Raw genomic sequence first — 20,855 nt, 5'->3', positions numbered from 1 at the left:
GTTTTTGCCAGCATGTTCCACAACGTCCCGCAACGTTCCGGCTTCAGGTAAGCTGTGCGGAATCAGCCCTGCTTAGTGAAGGCTTTCTAAGAGGCATTGTAAATTCTGACCATGGACTGTTTCCTGGATGCCAGCAGATTGTCCATCCCCGTTGGAAAATATCTCTGCCTTAGGGAGGTGTTCCTTTCAATTTCCATACAGTTAAGCAAAGCAAGTCTGGATGATAGTGACAAATTGTTTCCTGCTGTCACATCTCCTGAGGGATTATTAAGATGAGGGGGGAAGATATCAGCACCTATTGGAGCATGGAAAATCACAGTCTGTGGGGCCATCAAGGGGCAATCACTAGCATGTCCGTGCCCTGTTCCTTGATCTTGGGGGTGTACAGAGGGGACCTAATGGCAATTGTGAAGTCAAGGCATCTGTCCCTTCTACTTGTGGGTGAAAGAACCTTGTCCTGTACCCTGATAATTTATATTATCCATAGGAAGAGACCTTTCTTGAGGGGCCATTCCCCCTGTTGAGTGGTCTAACTGCTCAGCCAGTCAGCCCGGGCCTTGGATATGTTTTTAATGTGTTCAGCTCTGATCTAGGCTAGGTGACCTTCCACCCAGGTAAGTATTTTTGCTGCCTCCTTGTGCAGCCTCGAGGACTTGGATTTCCCCTTGCTTGTTTATATAGGCGTTGTCTGCAATCTTGTCCATATGGATCAGGACATGTAAGTTCACTATCTGAAATCTGAACTGGAGCAAGGCCAGATGAATCGCTCATAGTTCTAAGACATTGATAAGAAGATGTGTTTCTTTGTTGTCCAATCACCCTAAACTGGAATTCCTTCCAACATCACCCCCCAACCTGTGAGGCTTGCATCTGTCAATATTTGTTGTTCTCAAGAGGTCATAACTCTTTTGTCTTGAAGTAGATTGGTGTCCTTGGTCCACCAGCAAAGGATGGTTTAGATCTGAAGAGGTACCTGAATGGGAAGATCTGTATTCTCTATGATCTGTTATTGATAAGGTCTGAGGAAGGTCTGACATGGTCTTGCAAGCAAATGACTCCAAGGTATCGCATTGTTGTTGGCAACTAGTAAGCCCATCAACTTGGCCAGTGTCATGAGCAGTGACTTCATGCTTTGATGACGGTCTCAGCTAACTGATTGGTCTTCCTGACCTTTTCTTTGGTGAGGAGTAGACAGTGCCATTTTGGTGTCTATGATCATACTCAGGTGTTTCAACTTTGAGAAGGCTGAAGCGAACATCTGCAGAGGTTGATCAAGAAGTCATGACGCTGTAGGAACTGAATGGTAAACTGAGTGTCCTGAGGAGATTTTTCTCTTTAGCTTGATTTGATCAGGAGATTGTCTAGGTATGAGTGAACAAAAATACCTCTCTCTCTCTCTCTCTCTCTCTCTCTCTCTCTCTCTGAGCTGTACAATGGGGTTGACCAGCAGCTTTGTGCACACTCTTTGTCTGATGGACAGGCCAAAGAGCATGGTTCTGAACTGCAGATGGATTTCGCCCATGCAAAATCTCAGATAATGTTGATGGGCTGGCAGAATTAGTACAAGGAGGTACACCTCCATGAGATCTATAGATGTCATGTATTTTTATGGTTGAATGGCCTCTACGACTGAGTGCAGAGTCTACTTTCGAAAGTGATGAAATTTGAAGAGTGTGAGGTCTAATATTGCCCTCCAGTCCCCATTCGTTTTGGAAACATTCTCCACTGCTTAAATGTCCAGAGCATTGGCTTGCCTTGTGCGGGGGGAGGGGGGGTTATGTGAGGAGGGGGAAGACAACAAAACATTCCGGTGGATAGCCTTGTGAGATTACTTCTAAGGTCCAGGCATCTGTCTGCATGTCGATCCCAGCTTGATGGTAAAAGAAGCAGTCAGCCTCCCACCCAGATGGCTTGTGAGTCATGTCTAGTAGACCTTGGTGTCAAGGTCAGCTCTCTCATTGTATGTGGAGTACTGTCTGATTATGGGGGAAAGAACCCTCTTTTTTGAAGGGTTGTCTAGAGACTGAAGACTGAAGAGAAAAGCCAGTATGGCAGTTAGAATGTAGCAGAGCAAGCCTGCTACTGGGCTGCTCTCCCTGGAGGTAGGAACAGAACTGGGGAGAGGATTGTCCCATGTGCCAGACAGGAAGAGGAAGAAAATTAGTTCCTGCCTCCCTGATTGGACAATGGGAATCACCCAAGATGTCCTCCACCTCAGAGGGAGAAAGGGTGTACACTGCGTCTTGTTTATTCTAGGCACAGTCATACCTTGTTAGAGGAATACATGGGATCTAGTTCCTCACAAAGTTCCTTGTTAGAGTAATACAGGGCATCCAGTGTGACAGGCAATGGGCAGATTCTGATCCCACTGGAACATTGTCTTCAAGAGTAGTACTTATTATGAGTGAGTGAAAGGCAACCAGTAATTTATATAAAAGAAATACATGTGGGATAATGACAGACAAGTAAACCTGGTCCCTGTCACTCTTATCTCTTTCTTTCCTCTCTCACCAATACAACCATATAAATTGCTGCACTGACTCCTCTAAGGTCTTCTTTTGCTGGCTTAGTTCTCTGTCATAAACATCAAGAGTACAAAAAACAGAGAGAGAAATGGGACCTAACCAAGTACAAGGAAACAGGTAAAACAAATCTTTCCTGATTTTCCCCGTCCGTTTCCAATACTGTCCTAAAAGTTGCTCCTCAGTGTCAAGAGAGACCCTTGAAAACAGCATAGCATACCATGCATCAAAGGACTATAGCGTGTAAAGCTGAGTATGAAGAGCTATACACTGTACGGCTCACAGGATATTCTGCACAGACACACTGCTTCCCCTCCAAAAAAGTCTTCTTGCCGCAGAAACTAGGCATCCATCTTTGCTCCCCACAACAGCTTTTCTAAAGTCACCCCTGAAGCCTTGTATCTAAAAGTTCTTTAAACCTCTAAATAGTTGTAACATTCATAAACATTCTATTATGCATTGACAGCTGCATCAACGGTAAGAACTCAAAATCATAACTGATATAGACAGCTGCCATGATGACTTCAAATACACTGCTTGTTCAACTCCCTCTCCCACTGGTCAAATTTAGCTGATTTGAGGAATAAACTGATCAAAACAATATTTTTCTGAAAATCTGTGTAGTTTGTTTTTAAGTGTGAAAGCTCATTAGTCTCCACAGCCATAATACTTCTCTTTCAGACTATCCAAAGCTGTCTTCACAAGCAGATATACAAATAAGTTGCAACAGTGATGAGAAAGAATGGAAGGGGGCTGGCAGGCATCCAAACCAGAGCAGAGATGCCAATAATAATTTCTGGGGTGAGAATCAACTGCTTGTGCTAGAACCAATCCAACCCCCTCTCCCCACAGATAAGAGAAGAAACCAGGCATCTTTCCAAACATGGCCATTTCCCACTCTCACACAACTCACTGTAAATTAAGTGAGGAATGTCGCAATCTTAGATTTCATGCTACCTTCAAGGGCAGCAATATCACATTGGCAGCGTGTCTTGGCTATAAACTGCATAGCTTCCTTGGCACTCAGGGGCTAGCATGTTACTGAGAATATTCTGCAGCAGCTATGTATACATGTATACTCTCCTCCATCTACTGTGGCTTTGGAGAATTTTGGGGAACAGTTAGGAAGTTAATTTGATTACCCAGGTTTTTTTGGAAAGCCAAAGTCTTTCCCACAGATCTCCTTAATTTTCATTCTTGGTGATTCACACTCACATTCACCAACCCAAAAACAGAACAGAGAAACTCAGTTTGGAATTATCCTCAAATACAGGTTTTGTTTTAATATATGTGTTGTCTTAAGATATATTTCAATAGCTCCGGCTCCTGTCAGGTAAAGAAAGTTGGAGCAGTCTAAAACAGGGAGCAGCAGAAGTAACTAATCGATGCCTCTGTTCAAGAATAGATGTGACATAGGGTTATAAACTGATGTAGAACAAGGAACTGAAAGCCTTCACGAACCACAGCAATGAGAGCCAAACTAGATGAGACGAATTACACAAGGTCATGCTGGTGTCTAGAATCATGTCTGTTCCTACCTGCTGGTGTCCATTTTACCCCCTGATGAACATGTGTCCTGTAGCCCTAGTCCATGCACGTGTCAGGTAACTGGTGTAGTCACAGTTACGAGTGTCTGTGGCCATAATCAGCAAGTCGCCATTGCAGAGCATCAATTTTGAGTGGCTTCCACTTCCCTCTCCCCTCCTTTTGCCCTTAGATCCGGCTTACACCCAAAGTGTTTTGCTTTTAATCTGGCTTGTTTTAAATTCTTCTATTGTCTAGTTGATGCCACCACCTCCCTACTCCTCCTTCCTGCACCCTCCTTCCCTCATAACTTCCTCCTCCTCCTCCTCTTCATGCAGCATCTTTGGTAAGGATAAGGAGGAGGTGGGAAAAAAGATCATGGCAACACAATTAAGCATCTGGGCAAAACTTTAGAAATATGCCTGATACATGAACCTGAAAAAGGACGCGGTGGGGGGTACTCATTCTCCAGTTCAGCTCAGCAATACAGAGCAAATTGGGTAAAATTTGACCATTGTTTCCAATGGAAAGTGCGATTTGGGGCTTTCCGGGAGTTGGGGGGGAGGGGTTAGGACCAAATTTTACCAAATTTCCTGAAGACCTACTTCTAGCTGTTCCCGAAAGACTCCCCAACTTTCATGAAGATTGAACTTCGGGGGGGGGGGCATTTTACAGGTCCCGAAAGAAGGTGCCTCCGACCACCTTCAATCTACATTATTCCCTGTGGGGAAAACTAGGAGAGCTATCTAGTGGGATAGGGGTGGCATTTTGCAAGCAAAATCCACTAAATTTGCCAGGAAGCTAGTCCTATCTGTCCCTCCAAGTTTCTGATGGCATCTTCTTTTGGGGGGCTCTAAAATGACCCTCCCAATTCTCCAAATTTGCAAGGGAGCTAGTCCTATCTGTCCACTAACGACCCTCCAAGTTTCAGGGAGAATCAACCCCGGGAAAGGCATGATCCATGAGATCCCCAGTTCCTGTAATTTTCTCTTCACAATAGTAAAAAAACAGGGTGGCTGATGGCACCTACTTTGGGGGGCTCCAAAATTACCTCCCCAAGGTCCAAAATCCTCCAAATTTGCAGGAGATCTACGGCATACTGTCCTCTATAGACCCCCCCCCCCAAGTTTCAGGGAGATTCAACCCCAGGAAAGGCATGATCCATGGGTTTCCCCAGTTCCTATAATTTTCTCTTCACAACCGTAAAAAATAGGGTGGCTGATGGCACTCTCTTGGGGGGGGGCTAAAATGGCTCCCCAAGGTCCAATCTCCCTGAAACTTGGGGGGTCTTGGGGGACAGTTAGCAGTAGGTTCCCTGAAAATTTTGTAGATTTATTTTGCAAAATGCCACCCTATCCCCCTGGATAGCCTCCATAGTTTTCACCATAGATAATAATGGAGATTGGAGGTGGCTGCAGACAAACAGGCAGGAAAAAGTTGATTCGCTGACAGCAAGAAATGCTGCCGTGGCTTCCAATGTGGGGATTGCCCACCCCCTTTGCATAGATGCCCCCCTTCCTGGCAGGCCGAGCTGCAAGATCTCAGCAGAGCTGAGGAACCCCTGTTTTCAGACCCCCCCCCCAAAAAACCTGGTGTTTTTCCCCCCAATACGTCCAATTAAGCAAACAAGTCTCTCAGAAAAGCTGCAGAGGAACGTTTGAGCATGTGCAAAGAGAAGGTGCATTATTGGATACCGTCTCTCATCTGGGAAGAATGGGGAAGAAACACGTGACAATCTCAGCACGGAATCGAGTGCAGTGTGGCCACATTGTGTGAGTGAACCGGAAAACAACAAGGAAACAGATGTAAGTGCATTCACAGGTCATACACGTGTAATTCGTCTCGTGTAGTTTGGCTTTGAGACTCACTATTAATTTTGTACTGTATTGTGCTGCTGTGATGGACTACACTTGAAAGCAGATTTCCTAAGTGCTTCAATCAGAGAGCTGGGAGGGAAAGAGTTAACTCTTGAATGACAGCTTGAGTGACAGGCTACTCCCTCTTCTCTGAGTGGTCAGTTAGAACTCGGCTGAAGGACTGACTGGGGTTTGTCTGGATTATTCAGAGAGAGAGTTGATAAGTGATTTTGACAGGGGAATGTCAGACAGGTTCCCCTCTGTAGTGAAGGAAGAGAAAACTTTTGCTTTAACTGTAACATCACTGAACTGACACTTATACTAAGAATTCTTAGTATAAGTGTCAGCAGGAGCTGAAGCCCACTTGACACAAGACATCGTAGAACTAGCAGTGTGTTTTGGCAAAAGGGATTGGGCAGTGGATTAAACTCCCTTTCAAGCCAATAGAAGGACTATATCTTCTTAGGAGAGAAGATTAATTCCTGCCCAGTTTCTAAAGGAGGGTTGGCTCTGAGGAGGACTCCAGGTCTGTTGTAAAGAGAAAACAGTTTTAAACTACCTCCAGGAAACCTGAACTGTCATAGGAAACTCTGTGAAGAAACATTGTTGCTCTAACTAAAGTATTAAATAAAACACCTCTCACTGCTAAGAACCAAGAATATAAGAAATTAAGCTTCAAGGAAACTATTTTGCCTGTTACTCGAACTGTATTCTATACTATTAACAGCATTTTACCTCAGCACTTTCATTCCCTGACTACACTTATTCAATCCATGCATGTTAAACAAAGTTATTTCCTTTGGAACGTTATACAGTCTCCAGTGCCATTTCCAACAAATGGAAGAGGGCTGAGCTAAAAAGGCAAAATTATATCTGACTGTCAGGGTGGGACAAACAGACTTTCAAGCCACAAAAATTAACATGCTACTTGGGGCTGCTCAGCAAAAACGGGCAAACTGAATTTTGGCAGGAAAATCTGCCTCACAGTGGGGGAGTGAAGAGGGGTCCATCATATTTGCAAAAGGAGAAAAGGACACTGAGGAATGGAGGGGGGAATGCAACTCTCCTTCAGCAGCTCTGGAACATTCTGCAGCTGACCTGCAAGTGCAGTTTCCCCAGATGGACTGCACAGAAGACACAATGGTGAAAATCCTTTCCCAACATTTACAGTGCAATCCTAAGAAGAGTTACTCCAGTCTAACCCCACTGAAATCACCAGACTTAGACTGGAGTAACTCTTCCTAGAATAGCAGTGTTAATGTAATGAGAGAAAAAAATTAAAGGTGAGTATTTTTTCTATTTATGCTCAGCAATTGTTGATTATAAGATGATAATGTAATTTCCTGACTGCTATTGATTTGAAGGAGGGGATGCCGCATCATGACGTTTTCTTGGCAGACTTTTTGTTATGGGATGATTTGCCATTGCCTTCCCCCCATGGGTCAGTAATGATTCAGTGCTTGCACAGGGGACTACCTTTACCTTTATTGATTTGAAGGGTTTTGTTTCAATGTTATACTGGAAATACCTTCTAGTTACGTATTATGGTTGCACATAAAATAATGTTTGCCTGTTTCGCGTAACTCTTTTGGCACTTTCCATCATTTTGGCTAAAATAGTTTATCCTCTTTCCTTTTATTAAATGTAGAAAAAGAGATGAATGATGTTGTTAGAGAGGGATGCTCTTTTTTGTGAGCTAGGTGAAACAAGCTCTTAGCAAGACCTGATCAGTGTCTGCCTAGTTTATAATACAATTTGTCAGAACTAGTCAAAACTTGCCACCAACCACATGACACATGAGATCTAAAAAAAGCATTAGCAACAAAAGCGTCAAAAACTCAAATGCCTAGAAGTGCACAGCAATAGTGAATCCAGACTGAGGTGGGGTAGGGTGGGGACTGTAAAGTGCTGAGATGACTGAATAAGCTTCAGTTCACATCATGACATGAACACCTGGAGCTGCCTTATAACAACTCAGACCTTTGGTCTATGTCTGCTCTGAATGGCAGTAACTCCCCAGGGTTCCAGGCAAAAATCTTTCACATTAATGAAGTTAATTCCTGATCCTTGTAACTGGAGATGCCAGGAACTGAACCTGGAACCTTTTACATGCAAAGCAAAGGATCTTCCATTGAACCATGTTCTCTTCTACTAACATATTCTAGTCCTAGACAAATGGGATCTCTCACTAGAGTCGTTTGATTTCTAATCACCTGGAATGTGGCCTAGATAGATTATGTACTTCAACCAATTCAGTGAAGTCCCAAATTTGCAAACAAAGCAAACAAATTTTATTATCTGCGGCTGATCTAGCGAAATCCTGATATTCTTACCCATGATAAGCAAAAAGCCCTATATAGTAACATGGTAGAAGATCATTCTATAGGAAGGGAAAATATACATGTGCAACCCAAAGGACCTCAGAATCCATGGACAGTTTTATCACAGCTTTGCATACACTGGCAGAATCCTATGGATACAGTATCCTCAAAGACTTTATTGTTCTATACCTTGTTAGTAGATCTTTAGGATGATAAACTGTCTCATGGATTACAACTAAATCCTGAATTAAGACATCAAAAGGCCATTACACATCATCAATCTGAGCTGGTTGTGTATCAGGAAAAGAAAATTAAGTGTACTATCATGCCAAATGAGGACTTAATTGATTTGTATATTGCATACAGTAGAAAAAAAGCAGAAAACGGCAGACTATATACAAGTGGATAAAGATGGGTGGCTATATTCAAGATGAAAGAGTGGTTTCATTCTATCAGGTTCAATTCAATTGGGAGATGCCAATTTACCTTTTGATATTTCCTTCACTACAGTTTGGGATATCACCCACTCTTCCAGGGGAGAAGTATGAAAAGATGTCACATGCTGACCATTCATCGAAATCCAATAAGTTATAAAAAAGTTTCAGCCAATGAAGATATTATTTTAATAAAAGAACACACTGAATCCTCATCTGACATCAAAGATTATATATACTTGAAATAAATATCAACAACCATCTTGTTACCTTCGAAATAGATAAAGGGACAGCTGTTACAACTCTCATAGATACCCACCACAATTCACACAGTTCTCATTCCTTCTACAAAAGAGTTGTGAGACCAGGTAACGCTGCACTGAAGTTTCTGAGTTCAATAATAGCAAAAAAAATGCTCAGAAAAAAGATAGGCATAAATAATAAATAAATAGATAGAAGCAGCAAATATAGAGGCATATATAATAAATAAAGCAAAAAGATAGAGGCAGCAAATATAACTATCCCAGCTAGAATTCTCACTCCTACCTGCAGTCCTGCTTTTGGGATCATGTATAGCAAAAATGGCAACACAACAACAGCATGAATCAACAACAACAACAACAACATTCGATTTATATACCGCCCTTCAGGACAACTTAATGACCACTCAGAGCAGTTTACAAAGTATGCCATTATTATCCTCACAACAAAACACCCTATAAGGTGGGTGGGGCTGAGAGAGCTCCAGAGAGCTCAAGGTCACCCAGCTGGCTTCAAGTGGGAGGAGTGAGGAATCAAACCCGGATCTCCAGATTAGAGTCCTGCGCTCTTAACCACTACGCCAAACTGGCTCTTATCAAAAGATTAATGTGATGTTAATGCTTCCCAGCCAATACTAGGGTTACCATCTGTTAAGATCTACAACTTGTCCAGAGATTAAAATGAAACAATAAATCAAACACATTTGGAACAGTAGTATCAGACAAGGTACCTTGCTGTGTCAATGTAAGCCATTATTGAAAAACAAAGCAATTCTATATGCTAAAACTACACTTAGACTTGTGTCTCTGGCTGAAATCCTAAAGACACTTTCATAGGATTAAGCCCTATTGAATAATGTGAGACTTTTACTTCAAACAGGATTGTCCCTTTTGTTACTAACAGGCAAAGTAAAAGAGCTGGCAAAAATGGTGTGATGAGATGATGGCTGTAAGAGAACAAAATGGCAAAATTAAGATTTGTATTAACCAAATCTAGCTTAAAAATTGTGTGTGCCTAGAAATGCATATCCTGCCTTCAGTAGAATATGATTTGGCACAGTTAGCTGGAGTGACAATTTTGACTAAACTAGATGCTAGAGTAAGGTTTTGGCAGATTCCCTTTACTGAGAAATCATCAAAGTTCACAATGCTTGTCAAGTGTTTGGGAGATACTAGAATTCTTTTAGTTTCAGGTGTCACAAGTGCTAAAATGGTTTTAAAGATGTTCTCTGCCATGGTAATGTCATTTTAGCTTTTGGAACAGCAAAGATGTAACATGAGGAAAGGTTGGACAACACACTTCAAAAATTCAAAGAAGCTGATGTTATACTTCATGAAAAGTGTAGATTTACCAAAACTCAGTTTATATTAATGGTGGAGTAGATCATATCACAAGTCATCCAAAGGTGCAGTCAAAGACTTACCAGGTCCCAAAGCTGTCCCACAACTTTGCAGGCTTCTTGAAATGGTCGCTTACTTGGGCTGTGCTTTGTCTTATACATATAGTATTTAATTTGAGTGAATCAAAATATGTGAATTCTGCTGCAACTCAACTCAATGCTATAAATTTTGTCCACAAAGCAAAACATCCATTCCATCTTAACAAGATAGGTGTCATGTCACATAATCTCCCAAAGGTCACCTTCTGAGGAATCAGTCACCAGTTTCCCTATAATCCAGCAAGGACCTCTGGGTAGCCTCCAGTAGCACTGGGAACCAAGAAGAGTCAGCACCTCCTGAAGAGTACACTGGGAAATATGCGGATCCACCTATAAAGGCTTTCAGTAGTTTGTCTTCATTCTGCTGCTACAACAGCTCCAGTTGTATCTCCTTATCTCCTTAGGCATCTGGATGGACAAATACTCTATGTTTTCAGCAAAGTTCATTCTCATTCTAGCATTTTAGTTCCCCAGCTTCCTCAAAAGCCCCACCTAGATATGTTCTTTGATCTGCTGAACCTGCCTTGTCAATAAAACAAGGAATCAAAGCAATCTTGCTTTCTACTGGCAAGAATGGGGCAATACACAAGATAGGGGCCCCATATATTTAATTTTGACATGTTTCTTCAGAAATTACTAGGATTAATAAGAATACTTTGTGTGGTGATCCAGACAAAACAGTATGACATAAATTCTTAAATTACATATAAAATTACCAAGACACTGGTCAGAGCTATACGTTATCTTTACCACTGATTTTTTGTTACTAACAGCAACAACAAACTACTTAACAGACAAAAAGAATGCAACATTTTATCACTGAAGCATCCATGCTACCTATTTCCTTAAAACATCTTATAATATTAATATTTAAAGTCATAATAGTAGGATCTAAATGGCAAATACTAGAAAAAAGCATGGCTAATCATTGTGACTCATTCCTGCATGATATATCTGCAATAATTCATACTTTTAAAAAGTCATGTCATTAAAATATATGAATAGTACTTTAATTCAACTAAATACAATAAATTTTGCCAGGAAAAGGCAGGAAGGGCACCTAAAGGTCTATCATTGGGCAGAAGCTCTCTGTCTGTGATCAGTGAGCAAGGAGAGGCAGAGAAATGTGATCCAGAATAAAGTAAGACTGCATGAGAGAGTTCCTGGAAAAGGCTGGAGAAGTCCTGGTAAAGCTGACCCTTGGAGATAGTAACCAAAAAAAAAGCAGGAGGGCAGCTTTTTTGAACCCTAACTAAAACTTGCTGGAAGGAGGTCTGGGTGGGAGGGAACCACAGGTCTAGACAGGATGGCTAGACCATCCACCATTATTTTATTGTTTTTATGTTTGATTTTGACATAGGGTTTTTTATACTGTAAACTATATAAAGCCATCTGTTTTTCTGTACTCTCATCTTGAATGTCTGACGCTGACTTGATAATCTGATTATTTCATTTTGATGCTTTCTTGCCAAACCAAATTATTAGATGAATTCTGGTACAGGTTCCCCTAAACACTCAGAAGAGTTCCACTGGTGGAAGAGAATATTGCTTTTTGCTGCCATCACCACCACAAAGTATTATAATGAGCACTACCCCATGCCTTGTCAGATTTGATCCAAGTCCTTTTCTACTGTTTATCTAGTTGTCTCCCCTGTCTTTTCATCATCCACAGCCACTGCAGAGCACCCCCTCAGTAAACCCAGGAGCCAGAGAGGACAGAGGGAGCCTAGGAGCAATCATGTCAAATGCCCAAGTCATTTCCTCATTATAAAGGTCAGTCAGGGTATTGACAGGAGCATCAACCATAGCATCAGGAAAATCCTCCAATGACATCTGAGACCATTTTGATTCATCAAGCTACAGAGGCAGTCTATCTTAATATATCTCTTACCCCTGTAAAGTATTGTACCCCTATATATCTAAATCCCAGCAAGTAGTGCTCAATCCATGAGAAGGGGACTTTTAATTCCACCACCTGCACAGTGTTTGGAGCCTGTTATTACCTGAGACCGGTCTGTGGCTATCATGGAGTTATGACATCCTGAGCTGCTCCCAACAGGGTAGCCTCAGCATGGATGCTGAAGTTCCTCCTAGGAATTTTCAACTCGCCCCCGCAAGAACAACTGAACAACTGAAGACAAGGAGATAGTTGGGCAGCGGGGTGGATGATACACCAACAGAATCCCAATCATGTCTTGCACTCCCAGCACTAGATACACACTCTCATAGCTCACAGAGTCCTGAACAGGGCATCAGGCCAGAGTGACAGAATCCCAATAAATACAGTGACATTCTGTGCACAATGTGCACAAATGTACACATCTACTTTGTTACATAGACATATTGTAGTAATGCTGTGCCATAGAGTTTCCTTCTGCATATAAATGTGACACAATCTACATACACTAATTCATCACATATAAAGGGATAAAGATAGAGAATATGAGTGTGTGTAGTGTTATGCAAAGACTCTCTTTGTCTTCGCTCTCTTTTGGTAATGGTTCTTAGATTATAAAATGTTTGGTTAGGAAGGGAAAATGAACAACCACAAAAAACTTAGATTAACTAAATTTTTTCTTCATGACCCAATAATCCGAACATAAAGAGCTATCATCATTTGTATATGAAAACCACAATAACAAATTTCCTATGCACAGAGTGCCGTTGGGCACCCTAAAGTCATGTCCATCTGTTAAAATGGATTTTTGCCTGCTTCGGGATTAGCAACATCTTCATCAAGTTATAAATGGTTAACCACATTAGATTCTCATGAGCAGCCTTTGCAGCACAGGAAATACTATCTTTTTACTCTGCAAAAATTGAACAGCTGGCAGAAGGGCCCTGCAGAATCAGACCAGTGGTATATCTAGCACAGCAGCCTATTTTACACAGGGGCCAGCCAGTTGCCCTGAAGAGACAACAAACAAGGCATAGAGGCTGAGGTCTTCTCATGATGTTGCCCCCAGCACTGGTGGTTAAAGGTTTGCTGCCTCTGACTAGGAAGGTTCCCTATTAGCCATTGATAGAAATATCCTCCATGAATCTAATTCCTTTTTAAAGCCATGTATGGATTTGGCCATCACTACATCGAGTGGCAGTAACTTCCACAATTTAATTACTCATTGAGGAAAGACATGTTTCCTTTCATCTGTCCTCAATCTGTTGCTCACCAATTTCATGGGGGTCCCTGAATTTTACTATTTTAATAATAATAAGAAGAAGAACAACAACAACAACTATTTTGGGGAAGGAGGAGAAAAGTCTATCCACTTTTTCTATCCAATGCATAATTTTCTAAACCTCTATCATGTCCCCCTTTACTCATTATTTTTCTAGACTGAAAAGTCCCAGTCTCTTCATCCTTTCTTCACAGGGAAGGTGTTCTAACCCGTAATAATCTTGATTGTCTTACTCTGCACCTTCTTCAGCTCTGCCATGTCATTTTTTAGATATGGCAGTGAGAGCTGTGCACAGTGCTCCAAATGAGGCTGCAGTTCAGACCTATATAGGGGCATACAATATTGGCAGTTTTATTTTATCTGCCTTGAGTCTCAGTGAGAGAGGCAGACTATACATTATGTAAATAAATAAATACATATGCAATTTCTTTCCTGATAATTCCCGGCATGGAGTTTGCCTTTTTCACTGCTATTGCACACTGAGTCCACATTTTCATCAAGCTATCCATTGCAACCCCATGTCAGGGACTTCCAACTTAGATATCAGTAACTTCACTGCATGGGTCCATAGATACATGAGTTAAAGCTTTATTGAGAATCTAATAGTACAACACCACAGACATTTCTTGACAGGAATAACTTTCCCCTCCCCTACTAGGCATATTAAACCCTTCAAGCACAACCCACTCTACTCTAACCTCCCCTTTTCAGCTAGGTTCCCATCTATGCAGAAAAGGAAAGTAAAGTGAAAGAAATTGAATTGTTATGACTAGGAATCCAGTCCTTCTCAAGCCATCTGGCCATGTCTCTTAGGCAGTGCTGATAACTGCATTCCTTCTTAGTGTCTCACAGCTTCTCAAGCCACTTTTCCAGCACAGGGCCCTAATAACACTTCCAAAGTATGCCATAGAAGATCATGTCCGCAGCCCGACAGTGAATCCCACACTCCCAGAGCATGGCAGGGCCATGACCCTGACACCCCAAAATCTTACATTGTAGCCCACTCATGCAATTTAGAGAGCTCCTCCTAGAGCTTTTCATAATCTGCTTGGTTTTCACCATCCTGAATAATTTGATATCTAGGGTTTCAGAAACCTGAAGCAAACTCGAATCAACACCGATTTGGGTTGATCTGTGATTCCCGAATCAGCCCCAGCAGATCTGGCCTGATTCGGAAAGCCCAAAGCAGAGCAACCTGAAGCAATTCGAGTTGATTTGGGTTGCTCTGTGAGGACTTTTTCCCTTGCCGCAGCAAGGGAAAAAGGCTTCCCACGGCTTTCAATTCATGGGAAGGGGAAGAGGGGAGTGAGAGAGGGAGGAGAGGGAGGGGGAGAGGGGGGTGATCAGTGAAGGGAGATTGGCTGAGAGAAAGAACCAGTCGCTGCAGCAGCAAGCAGCTCTTCCCTTTCTGATTGGGGGATTCTCTGGGAGGACAGTATTTTTTTAAAAAAACATTGTTTCAAGGTGGGACTGTGATTTGAATGGGCTATTAATGCGGTTCCCAGAAATCCAAGAAATGAAATCTTAAAAAATTATTTTGGTGTGTTTTTGGAGTTTTTTTGATTCTCTGGTGTGATAGTGGGGTTGATTTAATCTAGGACTGTACATTGTGATTTAACAGTGATGTGATGTTTTCAATTTATTGAGGTTACCAAGAAATATTTTTTTAAAAAACTGATTTTTCTGTGTGAGAATCTTTGTTGTGATGGCTGGCCCCATAGGGAAGCATGGGGAGTGGCCAGCCAGCCAGCTCTGGGAGTGCTGGGGAATTTTGAGGCGTTTGTCTTTGGTTTTGTTGGGCTGTTGGGGGGTTTATTGAGGGGTTTCTGCCTGTGGCCATGGATGCCACATTCCATATGATTCTATTGTGGGAGTCTGGATTTTCCCACAATAGAAAGTGGGGTGGCTGGGGTGGTGGTCAACCTTCTTAGGGGAACCGTTACATGGCCCCTCGAAGTCCAATCTCCTTGATGCTTAGGTGATCTCCAGAGGGCTGGTAGGAGTAGGGCCTCTTCAAATTTGGTGCATTTTGCTTGCAAAATGCTACCCCCAGCCTCCTAGAACAGCCCACTCGTTTTCAACACGTGGTTCAGTTTGGTTTGGGTTGAATTCAATGGATGATTCTCTGAAGTTGATCCCCTTTCATCAGTTTGGCTGCACTGAGGGAGGTTGTTCATTAGTTCACTTCTGGTTGCTCACTCACTTGCTTCATATGGTTTTGCTGTGTATTTTTAATCAAATTTTTCTTATTGTGATTCTCTGGTGTGATGTTAGTCCTCATAGGGAATAATGCGGCTGGGGGATCTTCTTTGGGGGGGCATAACATGGCCCCTCGAAGTACAATCTACCTGAAACATGGGTGGCCATGAGAGGAGGGTTGGGAGAGGGTCCCCTGAAAATTTGGTGTTATTAGGGAAGAAAATGACCCCCCCCCAAGCCCCCAGATAGCCGGGAGCAGCGTTTCCCATTGGAAACAATGGCCGAATCTTCCCTAATAATCCTGAATTGGCTTAAATTCCTGAACCTGAAGAAGCAAGCTGCTTCGGGTTTCGGGTTTACCCAATTTTTTTTCCTGCTCTGGGTAAACCAGAAGCAGGAAAACCAAATCTTTTGGGGTTGCACAAATCTATTGATATCTTCAGACTTGGCCACTATACTGCCCTTCTTTAATTCCAAGTAATTTTATGAAGAGTTATTTAACTGAACATTGGTCCCAATACCTGGTAGGCTTCCACAGTTCACTTCCACCTTTGCAAGAACTGTCATTTTTTTTACTACCCTCTGCTTCCCATCATTTAATCAATTTTAATCCCTAAGAAGACTCGTCCTCTTCTCCCATAACTGTTAAGCTTATTCAACAGTCTCTGGGACAGCTTTTGGGACTCCAAATATATGATGTCTGTCGGACTGCACTTATCCACTGGATTGCACTTATCCACATATTTGTTAACTGCTCAAGGAACAGCAAGAGGTCGGATAGGGACTTCCTTTTGCGGAAGCCCTGTTGATTTTTCTTCAGCACACTTTGTTCCTCAATGTGCTTAATAATTCTATCTTCTATACCCATTTCTACTAACTTATCTGGAAATGTTAGGTTAGCTGGTCCATAATTTCCTGAATTCCCTCTCGATTCCTTTTTAAAATCTTTTCAACATTTGCTCCTTTCCAGTCCTCTGGTAGGAGGCCAACAAATTAAATATGCTGATTAGGATTTCTTATGAACCCATCCGGTACACCATCCTGATCAGGATGCTTATTTTCAGCATGCTTAGCAGTCCTAGAACTTCATCTCTTGCCACCTCAATTTGACTCAGTTCTTCAGACGCCCTTCCCATATGGGTATGGGCCTCCCTACCATTTTCCACAATGAAAACAGATGCAAAGAATTCGTTCAGTTTCTCTGCCCTCTCCCCATCATCTTTAAGCAATCCTTTAATTCCTTAGTTATCCAGTGACCCAACTGCTTCCCTGACTGGTTTCCTGCTCTTGATATATTTGAAAAGACACTTACTAAATTCTCTTTTTGTTCACCTTATTGCTTTTTTTGTAAAAGCTTGCATTTCTTTCTCTTCACCTCATTCCGGAAAACCTTTCACTTTTTTAATGAAGGCTTTTTGAGTCTTAGGGCTTCCTTGACTTGTGTCATGAACCATGTAGGCATCCTTTTAGACTTGAGGTACGCATTGTATCTAAGCTCAGTTAGTGTAGCTTTAGTTTCTAAGCATCCTGCAAAAGTTTTATCTTTTAATTCTTCCACTGACTTCCTTCGGACTAGTCCCTTCTTTTAATAAATTTTGAAATTAAATGTGCTTGTTTTGGACTTTGAGGAAAATTCCATTGACATGAATTCTGAACTTAATAGCATAGGGGTCACTGTTCCCTATTGGCATTACATCTACATCTTACACTAGGTCTCACATTTTGCTCAAAACCAAATCCATGGTCGCTACTTCCTCTTGTTGGCACTGAGTCCAACTGTTCCATTGTGCATCTATGATATCTAATCATTGTTTCTACAACATGATTTGAACACACATTTGCTCAGTCAATGTAAGAGTATTACAACTAGACATGGGCACGAGCCAAAAAAATTTAATGACTCTGCGTTTCATGGTTCAGTGCTGACGACGATCCCGAAGTCGCGAACTGCAATGAACAATTTCTGTTGCCGAACTGGTTCGCGGGCGTGGAATGACCCCCGTGGCACTTAGAGAGCCCATATTCCCAGGGAGTGTTTTGCAGGCTCTCCTACAGCCATCACCCAAGTTTGGACAAGATTGCAAAAGGGATATTGGAGTCATACCCTCTCCAATCCAAGGCCCCCAGGAAACTCCCACTCGATACAATTAGAGCCAACAGTTGATGTTGGCCCAATATACAGAAGGTGGGTGTTGTTGACGGCAGCTGCCGGGCCTGGTGGGCATGAGGAGGTGGTGACGAGCCACCTCCCCTTTAGGTGGCGGGGGTCTGGCCACTCGCCCCATGTGTTCGCCCGCCAGGCCAAAGAGGAACGTGCTGGCATTCCCGGCATGGGTGGGAGAGGACACGTCATTCAAACGGGGGCCTGATCCCCCAGCAACCGTGGGTCCTCACTCGAGGGTCCCACTGAGGAACAGTACGGCAGCAGCCTATAGCACCCACCTTCCTGCCTTGCTGGAAAGGACGCGAGGGAGAGATGTCATTTGGAGGGGAAGTGGGAAGATCCACCAACAGCCGCGAGGCCTCCTCCGAAGCTCCCACTGAGCTACTCTGTGGCGGCAGCCAACAGTACCCACCTTCCTGCCTTGCCAGAAAGGACGGGAGGGAGAGGAGATGTCATTTGGAGGGGAAGTGGGAAGATCCACCAACAGCCGCGAGGCCTCCTCCGAAGCTCCCACTGAGCTACTCTGTGGCAGCAGCCAACAGTACCCACCTTCCTGCCTTGCCAGAAAGGACGGGAGGGAGAGGAGATGTCGATTGGAGGGGTCAGAGTGCTCCAGAGAGGGACAGGTCAAAAAAGGGTCTTTGAAATCGGAAGATCCCAACAGCCGTGAGGTCTCCTCCAAGGATCCCACTGAGGAACTCTGCAGCAGCAGCCAGCATCAACCACCTTCTTGCCTTTGTGGAAAGGTTGAAATAGGACAGGACCAGAGAGGTTGTTGGGAGGGGACTGAGTGTTCTGGAGAGGGCGAGGTGAGAAGAGGGATTGTGTGCCTGTGTGGGAGAGGAGGGCCAAGCCCAAGGCTTCCTGGCCACATTGCGCAGCAGGACCGGGATGGAAGGACCCCACATCCACCCTGAAGGAGTGCACAGACTGCTGTGGCAGAGGCTTGTCTGCTACCCCTGTGTCACAGTGGAGGCTGTCGCCAGCATCACTCACCTTCCTGCCTTCACGGAAAGGATGTGACTGGTCGTGGCGGCATTACCCATTCACCCCTGCCCAAAGGGGACCGCCACTGCTGTTGGCAGGGGCCACCGTGACGTACAATTTTATGCGCAACAGCAGTTGATCTGTCCCTCGTGGCCCAAAGCCGAAGCATCATACAGTACCCATTGTCTGGCCTTCACAGAAAGGGTGTGAGGGTGAGGGACCCATTCCCCCCTACTCAGAGGGGGCAGCAGGAGCCCATGGAAAGGGGGGGGTACTGTGCGACTCCACACTAATACCAGCAACAGCAGCAGAGCTGCTCCTCGTGGCAGAAAGCAGCATCAGCTCCCAGCACCACACCTTCCTGCCTCCATGGAAAGGACATGACTGGTTGTAGCAGCATTACCCATTCATCCCTGCCCAGAGGGGACAGCTGCTGCTGTTGGCAGGGGCCACCGTGACGTACAATCTTATATGCAACAGTAGTTGATCTGTCCCTCATGGCCCAAAGCCGAAGCATCATACAGCACCCACTGTCCGGCCTGCACAGAAAGGGTGTGAGGGTGAGGGACCCATTCCCCCTTGCTCAGAGGGGGCAGCAGGTGCCCATGGAAAGGGGGATAACATGCAGTGCCACACTAACACCAGCAACAGCTCCTGAGCTGCCTCTCATGTCCAAAAGCAGCAGCAGCAGACCCCAACCATCTTCCTGCCTTCGTGGAAAGGACATGTGACTGGTCGTGGCGGGTCCCATTCGCCCCATGAACAGAGAGGACAGCAGGTGCACATGGATAGGGGTGCACCGTGCAGCTCAAACCTCTCAAGCTCAGCAAAAGCTTTGGACCCCTTGGGGTTCAAAACGGCAGCAGCAGACAGCACCCACATTCCTGCTTTGGTGGAAAGGGTGGGAGGGACCCATTCCCCCTGCTCAGAGGGGACAGCAGGTGCCATGGAAGGGTGGGTACCATGCAGTGCCACTCTAACATCAGCAACAGCAGCAGAGCTTTTCCTCGTGGCCAAAAGCAGCATCAGCTGGCAGCACTACACCTTCCTGCCTTCGCACAAAGAATGGGATAGGAAAGACAGGAGAGGTTGGAAGGCATCTGGGCAGATTCAGAGAGGGAGAGGTGTGAAGAGGGAATGGGAACTTGTTTGGGAGAGGACGACCAGGAGGCCCCAAACAGCCATCGTGTCGAATTGCGCAGGCTGCTGTGGCAGAGGCTTGTCCGCCCCTTCTGTGTCGCAGAGGAGTCTGTCACCAACATCAGTCACCTCCCCTTCATGTACAGGAGATGAGTTGAGGGGCCCATTCCCACCATGCTCAGACCAGACAGCAGGAGCCTAGGATAGTGGGCTCCGTGCTGTGCAACCATATGGGCCGCAGATCCAGAGCTGCCCTACATGCCCAAAAACCAGAGCATCAGAAAACACCCACCTTCCTGCTTTAACTGGAAGGATGGGATGGGCAGGACAAGTTATGGGGAGGGGTCGTTTGGGCAGCATCCAGAGAGGGAGAGGTTGAAAGAGGGAACGGGAACTTGTCTGGGAGAGGAGGGCAAAGGGTCACTAGCCATGGAAGTAGCCCCGAGAACTGAGGGAGGCTTGGGCCTGCTGTGGACTAGCTGGGCAGGCTACAACCCCAGGGTGGCTCAGAGCCTGGGTAGGTCCAGGTCCACGGGAGGTTGCCCCAGCAGGTTCAGGTTGACCTTGATGAACGTCAACATGTCCACCAGGTCTGGGTGCAGACTTGCGCGGCGGGGACAGAGGAGGTCTCCCAGATGGGAGAACACCCGCTCACTCTGCACTCTGGTGGGAGGGCAGGACAGGATGTTGGTTGGGATGATGGACAGGTCCGGCCATCGGTCAGATTTTGTCACCCAATACTCCAACAGGTTGGCATGGGGGGGGGCTTGGTGGGCTCAGAAAGGTACTCACGCACCATGGCCCCCGCCGAGTCCTCCACTGAGAGGGAT

At 44.4% G+C, this 20,855-nt stretch overlaps 1 protein-coding gene across 24 annotated transcripts in view; it reads right to left on the bottom strand.

Moving 5' to 3' along the window:
• The window catches only part of RIMS2 (regulating synaptic membrane exocytosis 2), a 624,467-nt gene that overhangs the window by 445,940 nt on the left and 157,672 nt on the right, over positions 1-20,855 (bottom strand). The window contains exons 4-5 of one of the 24 annotated variants that reach the window (XM_054984425.1): positions 16,499-16,522; positions 10,849-10,866 (exon numbers count right to left, since the gene is read on the bottom strand). The exons of the other annotated variants lie outside the window; for them this stretch is intronic. Of the exons in view, the coding sequence (XP_054840400.1) occupies positions 10,849-10,866; positions 16,499-16,522 (42 nt within the window). The remainder of the gene's footprint in view (positions 1-10,848; positions 10,867-16,498; positions 16,523-20,855) is intronic. 24 annotated transcript variants of the gene reach the window in all.

This window comes from Eublepharis macularius, chromosome 7, assembly GCF_028583425.1.
Source record: "Eublepharis macularius isolate TG4126 chromosome 7, MPM_Emac_v1.0, whole genome shotgun sequence".
Lineage (NCBI taxonomy): Eukaryota > Metazoa > Chordata > Lepidosauria > Squamata > Eublepharidae > Eublepharis > Eublepharis macularius.
Note: the sequence above shows the minus strand (reverse complement) of the source record. Positions and strands in the feature narration are given on the sequence as shown.